At 43.2% G+C, this 12,869-nt stretch overlaps 1 protein-coding gene across 1 annotated transcript; it reads left to right on the top strand.

Moving 5' to 3' along the window:
• The first annotated feature begins 3,226 nt into the window (after positions 1-3,226).
• CDK1 (cyclin dependent kinase 1) lies at positions 3,227-11,048 on the top strand. Its single transcript, XM_048946268.1, has 8 exons — positions 3,227-3,354; positions 4,062-4,112; positions 5,440-5,596; positions 6,644-6,767; positions 7,157-7,327; positions 7,837-8,000; positions 8,106-8,247; positions 10,756-11,048. The coding sequence occupies exons 2-8, from the start codon at positions 4,076-4,078 to the stop codon at positions 10,870-10,872; spliced, it is 912 nt and encodes a 303-aa protein (XP_048802225.1). The 5' UTR covers positions 3,227-3,354; positions 4,062-4,075; the 3' UTR covers positions 10,873-11,048.
• The last annotated feature ends 1,821 nt before the right edge of the window (positions 11,049-12,869 follow it).

The raw sequence follows: 12,869 nt of genomic DNA on the forward strand, positions 1-12,869 counted from the left end.
CCCTGCCTGAGGTTTGGGATTCCCGTGTGCTACGGGATGTGATACAGCCGTGCAGCAGGTGGTGTGGGGAGAAGTGCATGCTGACAAGGAGTGCAGAGAAAACCTAAGTCTGCTGTAACTGAGAAAATCAGTACTATTTGGTCTCTTTTTCTTTTCCCTTAGCAGCTCTCAAACGCTTATTGGGAGGTTGTTTTGTTTTGTTTTGTTTTTTGCTTGTTTGTTTTTGCCTGCAGTCAAAACATGAACATGGGATGAGAGCAGCAAAGCTGTTCTCCATATCTGTTGATGGTGGGAATTGTCCTGCAGAGCAAAAGACATTTAACAAGCTAAAATAATCACACAAGTGCTGTGTTTAAGAGGTATTGCCCTCTAATATTACCTTCCTTAAATGCTGCAAGTAACTCTTACTGTACTTTTGCTTTGTTATAGTGACAAAATAATTCCTTATTATCTAATAGATGTTAGGAGAAGCCAGTCAGTATTAGTGTTTATTTTCTTTTGAGTGCAGTGGACACAGTCCATTTTAGATTCTCTAACTACTATTTACAAACAAGTCAACTTTTTAAATCCCATCATTGTGTAAAAGACAGAATGCACTGTTTCTCTTATTTACAGTGATGCTGTTGTTGAGGATAATATAATTATTATAGGAAAGACAAGACTATATTGACTCTTGCAGCTGTCCTCTACTCAGAATAGAAGTTGTCCAGAGTATTACGTTGGATTCTTAGCCATGAATACAACAGTAATACTATAATCTGAGATTGGCATTGTAGGTCTGATCCTATATTCCTTGCACAAACAGCATTTCAGTGGATGGAGAAGAACTGAATGCAGAGTGGATTTAAATATACTTGCCCTTTGCACGTTTATATAAATAAAATGGTAACTTGTGTTATATTGCCAAGGTAAACTAGATTTCTTTGCTGTTTGTCTTCAAGTTTTTCCTCAGTTTTGTATCTGAACTCATGTTTTGTTTTAAACGGGAGCAGGAATCCTATGGAATGCTTAGAAATTCCAAAATCTGTACTCCTCTGTGCGTTTATGACTCAGTTGTAAGCAGGCTACTATTGCTTCACACAGAAAACTAAATGTCTTCAAACACAAAAGCAAATACAATTGTATCACGCTGCTTGTGTTAAGCAGTACTGTTAGCTATTGCTGTGTCTAGAACAATAATCAAAATGAGATAAGCAATATCCAGTCAGAAGAAAGATGTTTTGTATCCTAAAGATAGCCAGACAATGCAGGGAGGGAGGAGAACTGTAGATATTCAGAACTGCCAAACTGATACTTGGCAAGTTTAAGTACAGGTCTGTCATGGCATTAATGCATTGAGCCTTCCAAGGAAGCTGAGCAGAACCTTTCCACAGTGAGAAAGCACTGTGTTTGGGGTGTGTAACACCCGAGTTGATTAGCCTGTGATTAAGCCAGCACAACTTGTGTACTGATGCAGTGTCACAAGAACAGACAAGGTGGCGGGGGCTTAGAGCACAACAGCCATCAGACTGATCCTAAAACCATGCACATGCTAGGTTGTTTCTAAAGCGTGCAACACAAAACTGTCAAAGAGGTCAAAGCTTGTCATTTCAGGTCCTGGTTTGGGGGGGGAAGGCCTAAGGTCCTGGCTGGCGGCTCATTGCCACAAGGAGCAACTCAGAAAGCTGGTGCTGCTATCTAAAAAATTCAGGTTAAGTCTGAGATTTCCCACATGTTCATTTGAAGGGAAAGAAAGATTTTGGCCACCTTCCTATAGTTTGTGGACAAGGACCGGTTCAGCTGAGTCAGGAGCAGTGGTTCTAACTTGTGCTGGATACACAATGCAGCCCCCTAAAGCTATTGAGCGCACACGGGCTGACTGTGCTGGCCGTGCAGTCAGGCCTGAGGGATGTGTCACAAACACTTTGCTTCAACTGTGCAGCCAGTCAGTGTGCTGCTGAGCCTGGGCTGTGCTGGAAGAGAACTTCTCTGTGCCTGTACAAAGCATGCTGGACTCACACCCTACAAACTGCATAGGATATGAGGCTGTACTTCTGCCCAGGGCTTCCCAAAGTGATGCAACGGTTTTGTTCTGTGCAGGTAATCTCAGCAAGTGCTGGGAACACACACTTCAAGGTAAACAAAAACTGGATGGTATGTGTGCTGCCTGTTTCTCAGAGGCAAAAATTCCCCTTGAGGGAGGGGAAAGCAGAGGATTTCTGTTGCTGAAACTGATGTATGTTGGAGGGGAGGAGCTGAGTAGCGGCCTCTCGCCTTTGCCGTGAGGAGCGGGGAAGAAGGAAGTGCACAGTGAGAAGTTCTGTCTGCTGAAATCAACATCTGACAGAGACGCCTTGGGAAAGCTGCGTGGATTTTTAAAGACCAGCCCATCCCGCTTACACTTAGCAGCAAGCAGCAACACTGTGTTTCAAAAACGCCAACCAGTGCAGAGAACCAATAAAAAAGAGTTCGTCAGTGCGCAGCCGTGCTTACACTTCAGTACCGCACGGACTGCAGGCTTCCCTAGGAGCGTGCTAGATCGGTGCTGGCCGCAGCGGGTGAGGGGTTTGCAGCGGATGGGGCAGAATTCTGACTGAAGTTACAGGGGATCTGAACGCGGGTTGTGGTGTCAGCCCACAGAGCTCCAGCCCCGCCATCAGCAAACAAACACGGACAGCCGCTCCGCGCTCGCGGCTGTTCCCACAGCAAGCAGTGCCGCACAGCTCTTGTTTTCTGCGCGCTGTTACACCAACACAGTGAGCACGGGGACAGCCGAGTCCGGCTTTACATCTTCAGTTCCCGACCTTCTTTGAAAACTCTTATAACACAGTGACTAATTGATTTTAATCTGGGAGCGGTCACACAGGGCTTTAACTTTCTACAGAGGTACGTTTTGTGGCATTAAAGCGGCCAGTGACCTTTCAGCAACGCGTATAGTTTAAACAAGCCGCAGCAGTGCGTTGCGGATCAGCGACCTTGGAGCCGGACGCGACGGATTTACGGCGTAGCACCCCGAGGACCGGCCCTTCTCTCAGCGCCCACAGCTCAGCGGCTCGGGCCGCCGCTCCTGGTGCCGGGCCGAGCGCCGAGCTCCTCCACGCCAGCTGGGGTCGCTGTGCCCCGGGACGGGCAGCTCGCGTCGGTCTTCCCTGCCGCTTTTCGTTCTCGCTTTGGCGCCGCTGGAGCGGAGCGTGCCGATTGGTCGCTTTGAATCATCTCGGCGCGACGCCATTGGTGGGACGTGGCGGCGGCGCGACGCGGCCGGTTCGAATGCGCGGCGCCCGCCCCCGCGCCCGGCCGAGGACTTCCCTGCGAGCGCGGAGCTGGGTGGCGGCGCCGGCGTCTCGGGTTCGCCGCGGTACCCGCCGCGTGAAGGTGACTGGGGGGGCGCTGGGCGCTACGGAAGCGGCGGGGAGCCGGCTTTGGGCGGCCGCTTGTGAGTGCGGCCGCCCGACGCCCCGGGGTGCGGGGGGTGCGGGCGCTCGGGGCCGCCCGGCCGCTCCGTTGGGATGGGTGTGGCGGGTGCCGGCATCGCAGTCCTTCCGTTCGGGCTTCTAGCGGTGCGAGCGGGCCGCGGCACCCGCCGGTGGCGCGTTGGGAGCCGGGCCGTGGTGGCGGTAGGGGTCGGGCGGCGCCGCTCGGAGCCCTGCGTGGCTCAGCCGCTACCCGGGGCGGGACGGATTGCCGGGCCCCGGGCTGGGAGCTCTAACGGGGAGGACCGCGCGCAGGCAGCGGGCGGTGCGGGCTGCCGTCCTCGTGCGCTGGCAGCCGTCGGTCTCGCGGGCCGAGGCGCGTTGCTGCTGACGCGTAACTAAGAAAGCTCCCGAGAGCGGTATTCTCTGTGGCTTTCCTCGAGAGGCCATCTTTCCCTTCTGATTCGGCGCGCGTTTGTACTTGGGGATGTTTTTTTTTAGCTGGATCCCCGAATAAACGCTTTTTCCCCCCGTTTTTTTGGAGAGGAGGGGTAAATATTTCACACTGAGTCTTTATGCAAGATTCCGAAGTCCTGGTGTAACTTCTGGCACTTGTCTGCATTCAGGGACCTCCTGTTGATTCCTGTTGACTGTGGCTTTTTGTTCCAGGAACGCTCGCAGCTATGGAGGATTACACAAAGATAGAGAAGATTGGGGAAGGTGAGTAAGGTTGCCGGGAGCCTTGCAAGGTTCTGCAGCTTGGGCTACCAGCTGTTGTAAGCTTTGTGACCCCCTGCTATCCAGAGAAGTACCGGCATTCTATGAAGTCTTCTCTCTGTGTAAATGCACTCAGGCTGTCTTTCTTCTGAAGGTGGCCCTGGGCAGCCTGGTCTAGTGTTAAATGTGCAGGTTGGTGGTCCTGCATGTGGCAAGGGGGGTTGGAGATTCGTGATCCTTAAGGTCCCTTCCAACCCTCGCCATTCTGTGACAGTCTGTTTGAAGCAGCTGATCAGTGCTGGGAGGCATTTCCCTTCATACTGATGGTCAGCTGTGTACCATGTCTCTGCAAGGGTAAAAGCATTCTGAGTCAAGAAATCAGCTTTCCTGTTTGTTGGAACATATCTATTCCTTTGCAACTGCACCTGTTTACAAGCTGCCCCTGAAATTGCACTTTGGGTGTGCTTTTGTTTGGAGCCCCTGGTAGGGAGAAGTAGTGTGCAGGTGTTTTTACTGGGGTTATGTCCTGTTGCTGCACTTGTTACAGGAAGGGAAACACTGTGAACCTGTGTGCAGAAGTGAGTTTTCATAGAATCATCAAATTGCTCAGGTTGGAAAAGGCCTTAAAGATTATCGAGTAGTCCAACCCCAGCCCAACCATACTACCCTAACTCTAACAACCCTCTGCTAAACCGTCCCTGAGCACCACATCCAAATGGTTTTTAAACACGTTCAGGGGTTTGGTGACTCAACCGCTTAACTGGGGAGCCTCTGTTGACTTATATATATATATAAGGCACTTACTATAAGGTACTGCATTGTAGAAGACTGGTGCCGATGTTTGTCACAACCACCTTTTCATTGGGTGCCCTTCCTTTATCAAATGTGGAAGTTGATGTCTTTCATAATGCTTTAGCCTTACGTATGCTTGAAGATTTGCAGTGCATTACTCTGAGAAGCTCCAGATGAATTGCAGTGCACTGCTTGGTGCTTACAGTAGTGCTTTGTAACTGAAGCCTCATTCTTTCTTTTTGAAAGAAACCAGACAGAGCTTCATGTGAGGAATTCATTCTTTAGGAAGTGAGAAGGAATACTGCTTGGTTGCTTTGGGGGTTCTATTTCTGTCAATGATGATAGTTCAAATAGTTATTTTTTTCTTTAATTTGAAATTTACCACTAGTTCCAGTTTTTTTTTCTGCTGAGACCCATAGCACTATTAAGAATACTGTGTTGCAAGGATTCTTGCCTATATAGCAGTTCTCATTTGCAATGACTTATCTGCACCTGAAACTGGTATTTCCTATATGCGTTTCCCTGTTTGTTTGTTCAGGTACCTATGGTGTTGTGTATAAAGGGCGCCACAAAACCACAGGCCAAGTGGTTGCAATGAAGAAAATACGTCTAGAAAGTGAGGAGGAAGGTGTTCCAAGTACTGCTATCCGAGAAATTTCTTTATTAAAAGAGCTGCATCATCCCAATATAGTCTGGTATGCATACGCTGGTATTTAGCCATACTCTCTGAAGGGCACTAGGTCTCTTCAGATAAATTGTTTTCCCACTGTTCTAGCAAGGAAGCAGTTATTCAATGTAGTTGCTGCAAAGCAGGCATTACACTTTAGTCCCAAATCCTGGCAGCATGCTGGTTTTTAATTAAGACTGTCTTCTGCTGCACCTATTCTAAGAATTGAACAAAAGTATTGCTGTTAGTTATCTTCAAACGGTTATCGAAGAAATGGTGACATTTCAAGAAATGCTTCTTGAAAACTGTTTAAGTCAATCTCAGAACTTTTTTTATTCATCTGACTGGTGTTCTTGGTGTGGGCCTCTGTCACCAGGCACTTCCTTACTGTCCCATACCAGAGCTGTAGGTGCTGCGCTATAATACTATCAGCTGGCATTTCTGATCCATGCCTGAAACTTCCATCAATGGCTGCCTGATGTGAAGAATTGGTTGTAGCTGTTGCCTTCCCTACAAAATACATATGTTTTAATGTAGCAAAATACCTCGGGTTTAATGTGGCCTGAAACTGGCCAAGCTTCGGCCAGGTGGTGTCCCAGTGAATGATGTGTGTATTTAGGAACCTTTATAATCTACTGAAGATGGAGGAGATGCTTAAAAACCTGTACAACTCCTGCTGCATCTAGTAGGTTCCTACTCTTCTAATGCAGAACCCTTAAACTCTTCCAGTAATTCTGCTATAGTAAGCCAGATTCAGCTGGAAGCTAGGCACTAATACCCACAGAACTCATTTTTTTTTCTGCAGACTTCCCCTGCCTCATGCATGAGGAAATACAAGATTCAGAGGAAACATATGGGGTGTTTGTCTCACTTTGGCACTGTTTCATATATGCGCAGTTTTCCAAACAACAGTGCAACTTGCTAAGGCTGTTAATCTTTGAAGACTGAGAGAAAGCTTTGTAAGCCTTTCATATTAGGTACTTAGAAACACCAGCTTGTGTTCCTGTTGAGAGGGGAAGCAAACCAGTAGGTCTGTGCACTTTGCAGTGGAGCTGACTGTATGCTCAATTTTCAGTCTTCAGGATGTTCTTATGCAGGACGCACGGCTATACCTCATTTTTGAATTCCTTTCCATGGATCTCAAGAAATACTTGGATACTATTCCATCTGGCCAATATTTGGATCGTTCACGTGTTAAGGTAATTAGGATAATTTCTTAATATAACTTAAAAAATTAAGGGAACTCTACAAAGCTATAAGCAAGACTTAACTCTTGCTCTTATCTTAACTCTTTGTATTTCTTTGAGGAAAAAAGGAAGGATTGAAGAGGCAGCTGTGAATAATAGGATGCATTTTTCTTTAAAAGAAAGTTCTGCTCTCAAATGCAACTATGAAATTAACTGCCTTGAACTGAACTCAAACACCCAATTTTGTATGGATTTCTGGTTGAACTCAATAATTGCAACGCTGAAGATCTAATTCTATTTACAGAGTTAATGTAAGGAAACAGCTTTACGTTGTAGAACCACTGACTTCAGTGAAGGTCGTGTTATTTCTCCCCCTCTCTCTCACCCCGTCCTATCTGCAGAGTTACCTGTATCAGATCCTGCAAGGTATCGTCTTCTGCCATTCAAGACGAGTTCTGCACAGAGACCTAAAACCTCAGAATCTTCTAATAGATGACAAAGGGGTGATTAAACTGGCAGATTTTGGACTGGCTCGAGCCTTTGGAATTCCAGTGCGGGTATACACTCATGAAGTGAGTTGAACATACTTTTGGTCATTTGGACGGGGCTTATTAGCTTCCTTGTACCAATTGTTTATGAAAAAGCTGGAAATCACAGAGCTTTTGAAGTTGTCATAAACTAACAGTATTAAGGTTATATTTCAGCTTAGTTTTACTTGGTGCCTTTTCAACCCCCAGACCCTATTTTACTCTGAAGTGCTAATGTATCTTATGAAATGCCACTGTTGTTACCTTGACAGTGAGTTTAGATAGGCCAGACCAGTTAGGTGCTAAAGATGTGCTTCCTGCTCTTTGCTTGCAGTAGAGACTACTGCAATAGGATTTTGTATACTTATTTTTAAGTGAAGTTTGATGCAAGTATTTTCACTGGAACTTGTAGCTTCTAGTCTAAACAGGATATTATTCTTATTAAAAAAGCGGAATGCTCCTTAGTAATGAATGAGCCATTGTGGTTGCAGTCAATTAGAGGACCTATTTCTATAAATGTAACTTAAAAAAAAAAAAAATTCTTTGTTCAATAGGTAGTGACACTGTGGTACAGGTCTCCAGAGGTTCTGCTAGGATCTGCTCGTTATTCCACTCCTGTAGATATATGGAGCATAGGTACCATATTTGCAGAGTTAGCAACTAAAAAGCCACTTTTCCATGGGGACTCAGAGATTGATCAGCTCTTCAGAATCTTCAGGTACGTCATGCTGAAACTTTCACTTGCTGTGAACTTAGTAAAATCATAACAGTCCATACAGTTTTCATACTAAACTGATCAAATGTTTTGCTTATGCTTGCACAGAGCTTTAGGGACACCCAACAATGATGTGTGGCCTGACGTGGAATCCTTGCAAGACTATAAAAACACTTTCCCAAAATGGAAACCTGGCAGCCTGGGAACACATGTCCAAAACTTAGATGAGGATGGACTCGATCTGTTGTCTGTAAGTATTCTCTCCTAAACTGTGTGTTAAGAAGTGAGCAGGTAGTTTCAAGTACTCTCTAATTTCTACAAGCTTGTAACTGATACCTTCTTGGCACTGGCATTAATTGTGGTGTGTCTATATGACTATTCATGTAGTTGGAAATACTTTTATGTGGTGGCACGTGGACTAATAGTGACTGGCTCATTTTGGTTAGCTTTTGTGGGGTCTTAAATGAATACAGTGATGGAAACAACTGGCTTTATTGATTAGCTGTGAAACTGGAGGCTGTTTTGTCAGCATGTAAGGTCTCTGTCAATTGCATTTTAATATCAAGTTAGAGGTTTAGGCTGTGGTTGAATGACTTTTAACTTCTGAATTTTGTGGCTAGGGTGAATTTACTTTAGCTTCATGGCCAAGAAGTTAAAATACTATGGCCAAATCTTTTAGACAAGATCCTCACCAGACTTCATTTAGCTCATGTGCTTCCACTGCAGATGAGTCTGCATTAATTCTTAGATGTGCTTACGTGCACTTTAAGAATGTACCTTGGTGACTTTATCACTTGGCTTTTCTAAAGCTCCATTTACACAGTACAGATTTGCATATAGCAGGGGATGCTCTATGCATCATGAGATAAGCTGGAACTTCAGAACCACCTTGTTACAAGGAGAACCCTGTGCAGTAATTATCATTGTAGCTGGCTCCTGTTTTAAGTGGACATAAAGGAGAAGTTGTTTATTGTGCACAATAGAGTGGTATTACTCAAGGAGCTTAAATAACTACAATGTTTCACTTCTTTCTGAGAACAGAACCACAGTTCAAGGCTGGCAAACTGAACGATGTTAAAGTTTTTTTTGGATAGCTCTCTGTAGCTCATAGCAGTATTTCACAGAAATAACCAACTTGCAGAGTAATTATCCTCAACTTGTGCACTGATAGCATCGCTGTTAAATCAGTTTGAAATGGAATTACTACTGATTAAAAGCTGAAAGCAATTGAACAGGCAAGTGAGTGTTTTGGACAGTCATTTAACTGGACTGCTAAGTACTGAACTGAGCTTAGTGGCTTTGTCATGGGGAAAAAACATGTTTTTGGATGCTACTAATGCAGACAAAAAAAATCATTAATCAAGTGATCTTAACAGTATACTAATCTTACAGTATATTGATTCACATAAAGCTTTGCCTTGAATTAAGACTAAAATTGTAGCTTTCTGTAGCTGCCTGCTAACAATGGCACGGTTGCATTTTGAGGCATCTGGAATCCGTTTAAATTTCCTGTAGTCCTGCTTTGGGCTGAAGTGATACAATTTTAAAGGCAACAAAAATGAATAGCTTTAACAAGAGCAATAGAGCAATAGCATGGATGTGGCAATGAAAGTGTTTGTACTTCTGTAGACTGTTGAAGATGGAAGCAATATGTAAAACAGCTGGTTTTAAAAAAGGGTAGTATACTTAACTGATTTTGAATTTGAGATGTATTTTCCTCTAGTAAAGATGAGTAAAATGGAAGGCTGTTGACAGGGATTTTGCTAGCTTTAAAATGTTAGAATTTAGGATATTTTAGGATTATGCTAGATATGAAAACTTAGAATTGTCCCAAAGCTGTGTAACCTTGTAAGGCTTGGAAGGAGGACTGCAGGAGTTCCATCTGAATTGTCTACATGTGAGCATACAATTGCATGGGGTAGCTTCATCCTTCTTTTTGGCCAGATTGCACAATATAAACTGTGGTTGTTTATTTTTTTTTAAATGGATAGCAAAGCAAGTATCTTGCCTCTCTTCTAGAAAGTTTTGAGGACTATTTTAGAGGGGAATGCATCCGTTGTATTTTCTCTCATCAACTTCATTATTGAGCTCTTCAGCTGTATAAAATTACTTTTTTGAAAAGAAATGCATGATTTAGAACTATTTTTTTCCAGATCCATCAGCTTTAGACATGCAGTATACTTCTTTCCTACCCAGGGTCCCATAGCTGAACAGTTGCTATATTTCAACTGTGAACAGCTGCACCAAACTGAAAATAAGCAGCTTCACAACAGTTTTTTCACTATCAGTGTAATAAGACAAGTGCATGAACACTTATTCATGTAAGTATTATAGGCTTTAGTAGCCTAAGGTTTACCAGCTTCCCTTAATTGAGAAGTTGAGACAAATATTCATGCTTGATAATTGGTTCTGGATTCGGTTGATTGCACACGGTACCCTGATACAGGTGTGGGCTGTGGATAAATGGTTTTTCACTTTGGGATGTTAGACATTAATACCATTCTCACTTGTAGGAGAAAGTAGGAATGACTTCTATGAGATATCATGGAACATAGGGAAGAACTTATCACAGAATCACAGAATTGTAGGGGATTGGAAGGGTCCTCCAGAGATTGAGTCCAACCCCCTTGCCAAAGTAGGTCCTCTACACCAGGTTATTTCTAGTCATCTGATCATCACTGTGATTATATATTAATCTACTTAACATTGAGTACCCATTTCATGAGAGAGTAAATGTTTCCTTTCATTTTTCTTCCAGAAAATGTTAATTTATGATCCTGCAAAAAGGATTTCTGGCAAAATGGCCTTGAACCACCCGTACTTCGATGATTTGGACAAATCTATTCTTCCTGCTAATCTGATTAAGAAATTCTAAAACTTTGGACTAAATCAGAGTGAAATAATCACTATTACTTTTACTATTGTCTGTCTGTAACTTTGTATGCCTACTTTAAAATTGTGGCTTTTTAGTTTGTTTTGGTTTATGTTACTTAAATGTAAATATTAATCGACTAATGTGGTGAACTTCCTATAAATAAAACTTTAAATCTAGTGGAGGACTGAACTCCTTTCCACACTCCTACAAAAGCAAAGCCTTTCAGAATGGGCTGGTAAGTTGCTGCTCGTCTGCCAAAGCAGGTAACTAAAAGTACTGAAGTTGCTTTTGATACGACTTCTCTGAAGTTCAACTGTTTCATTGCTATGCAGAGATGAAATGTAAGACTTGCATTGTACTGAATGTGCCAAATGACATCTAAAATGGGATGCTTCAGTAATGTGCAATTCGAAACAAAGGAGGTGGCCAAACGCTTCTAGGGTTTCTTTTTCTGAAGATATTTGGGACATCTTTATGCTTTTCTGTTGTCTTGAAGGCACAAGAATGTATTTTGCATTGGGGTGCTAACCTGTGAGTCAGTGTAATTCTAGCCCCTGGAATAGTTAAGGTGTGTGATGTTAAGTTCTACAGGACTGCCTATATACTGATGTGCAGTTGGCTGACACGGCTCTTTTCAACTGCTAGCAGTAATGCAATTCTCATCTGATTCTTATTAAAGGCAGAACCCCCTGGATTATACTGGGAAGGCTAACCTTTTCACATAGGAATATTCAAGTAAATGTTGACTTAATAAGACTGCTCTCAGAAATGTATGAAATACTGCATGTCTACAGACATGTCCACAACTAAAGCACGGGCTTTCTAAAGTTCCACAACATTTAACATTTACAGGTGAGACATTATAAAACCTTGACAGAATTCACCAAACTATATAGTAAGAAATGATTGGCCATCACTAGATTTCTAATTGCTACCTTTGCTTTTGGTTTCCTATACATCAAATGGGATACAATGCTAGATTATGAGAAGAAAAGCAATGGAACACTTGTGGATGCGTTAAAATCACAGTTCGATTAAACTTAACTGCAGTTCTATTTCTAGTGTTATAGCTGCTGTAATCTCTAGTTGTAGGACTGCACATCTGTCAAGTTTTATTGGATCTCAGCACCATGGAGCTCTTGCACTTGCTGACTTACAGCCAAGTGTGGAATAGGAATGAAGGTCTGTAAGTTTTAAGTCAAGCATGTGAAAGGAATAATGCAAACCACTCAAAAACAGTTTTTAAGTCCTGTGAGTCTTTGAAACAAAACCAGTGGAGGTAACATTATGTCCATATGTTTACTTTCATGCCTACTTATGAATAACTGAAAGAAATAGTGCTGGACCTTGTTCTAATTAATCATCTGCAGTATTAACATTGGTGATAAGATGTATTTTCAAGGCAAATTAGGGTAGAGGTCTCAATTGCTGTCTTTTGAGTGCAGTAATTTGATGTGAGCATACAGGTCAGGGCACAGTATTGGTGCTAACACTAGATTAGAAAAAGAACTTACAAGCACTAGCCAGCAACTGCTCTGAAAATCAGAAGATAAATATTGGTTTAAACAGATTATCTATATAATGTTTGTCTCTGTAGTGGACAGATTTGCATCTTTATGTGATGAGAGGAAGGCTTTCAGCTAGGCAAACTCAAATTTTGTTGTTTGCAACTGCTTAATCCTTATTTCTATAATATAAGTTCCGGTGTCCATTGCAGTTTCATGTGACAGTGAATGCTTCAGCCTATTCTAACTGAAAGAGTACAGTACTAAAATTGCTGAAGAAAGCTTATTTTCAAACAGAAACTTACGGTGCCATGCAACTTCTGTGCTGTGAACCCAGGCACTGTGTTATGACTGGTGATGTAACAACACATGTGGAGCTGTGACAGTGGCTGCCTTAGTCCTCCTAGCAAATGTGACAGAGAAATGAACGCAACGTCATCCATCCGTGTGTGAGGTCGGGTATGGCAGTGAGTATCATGCCTAGTGACATAC

The sequence above is a fragment of the Lagopus muta genome, chromosome 5, assembly GCF_023343835.1.
Source record: "Lagopus muta isolate bLagMut1 chromosome 5, bLagMut1 primary, whole genome shotgun sequence".
NCBI lineage: Eukaryota > Metazoa > Chordata > Aves > Galliformes > Phasianidae > Lagopus > Lagopus muta.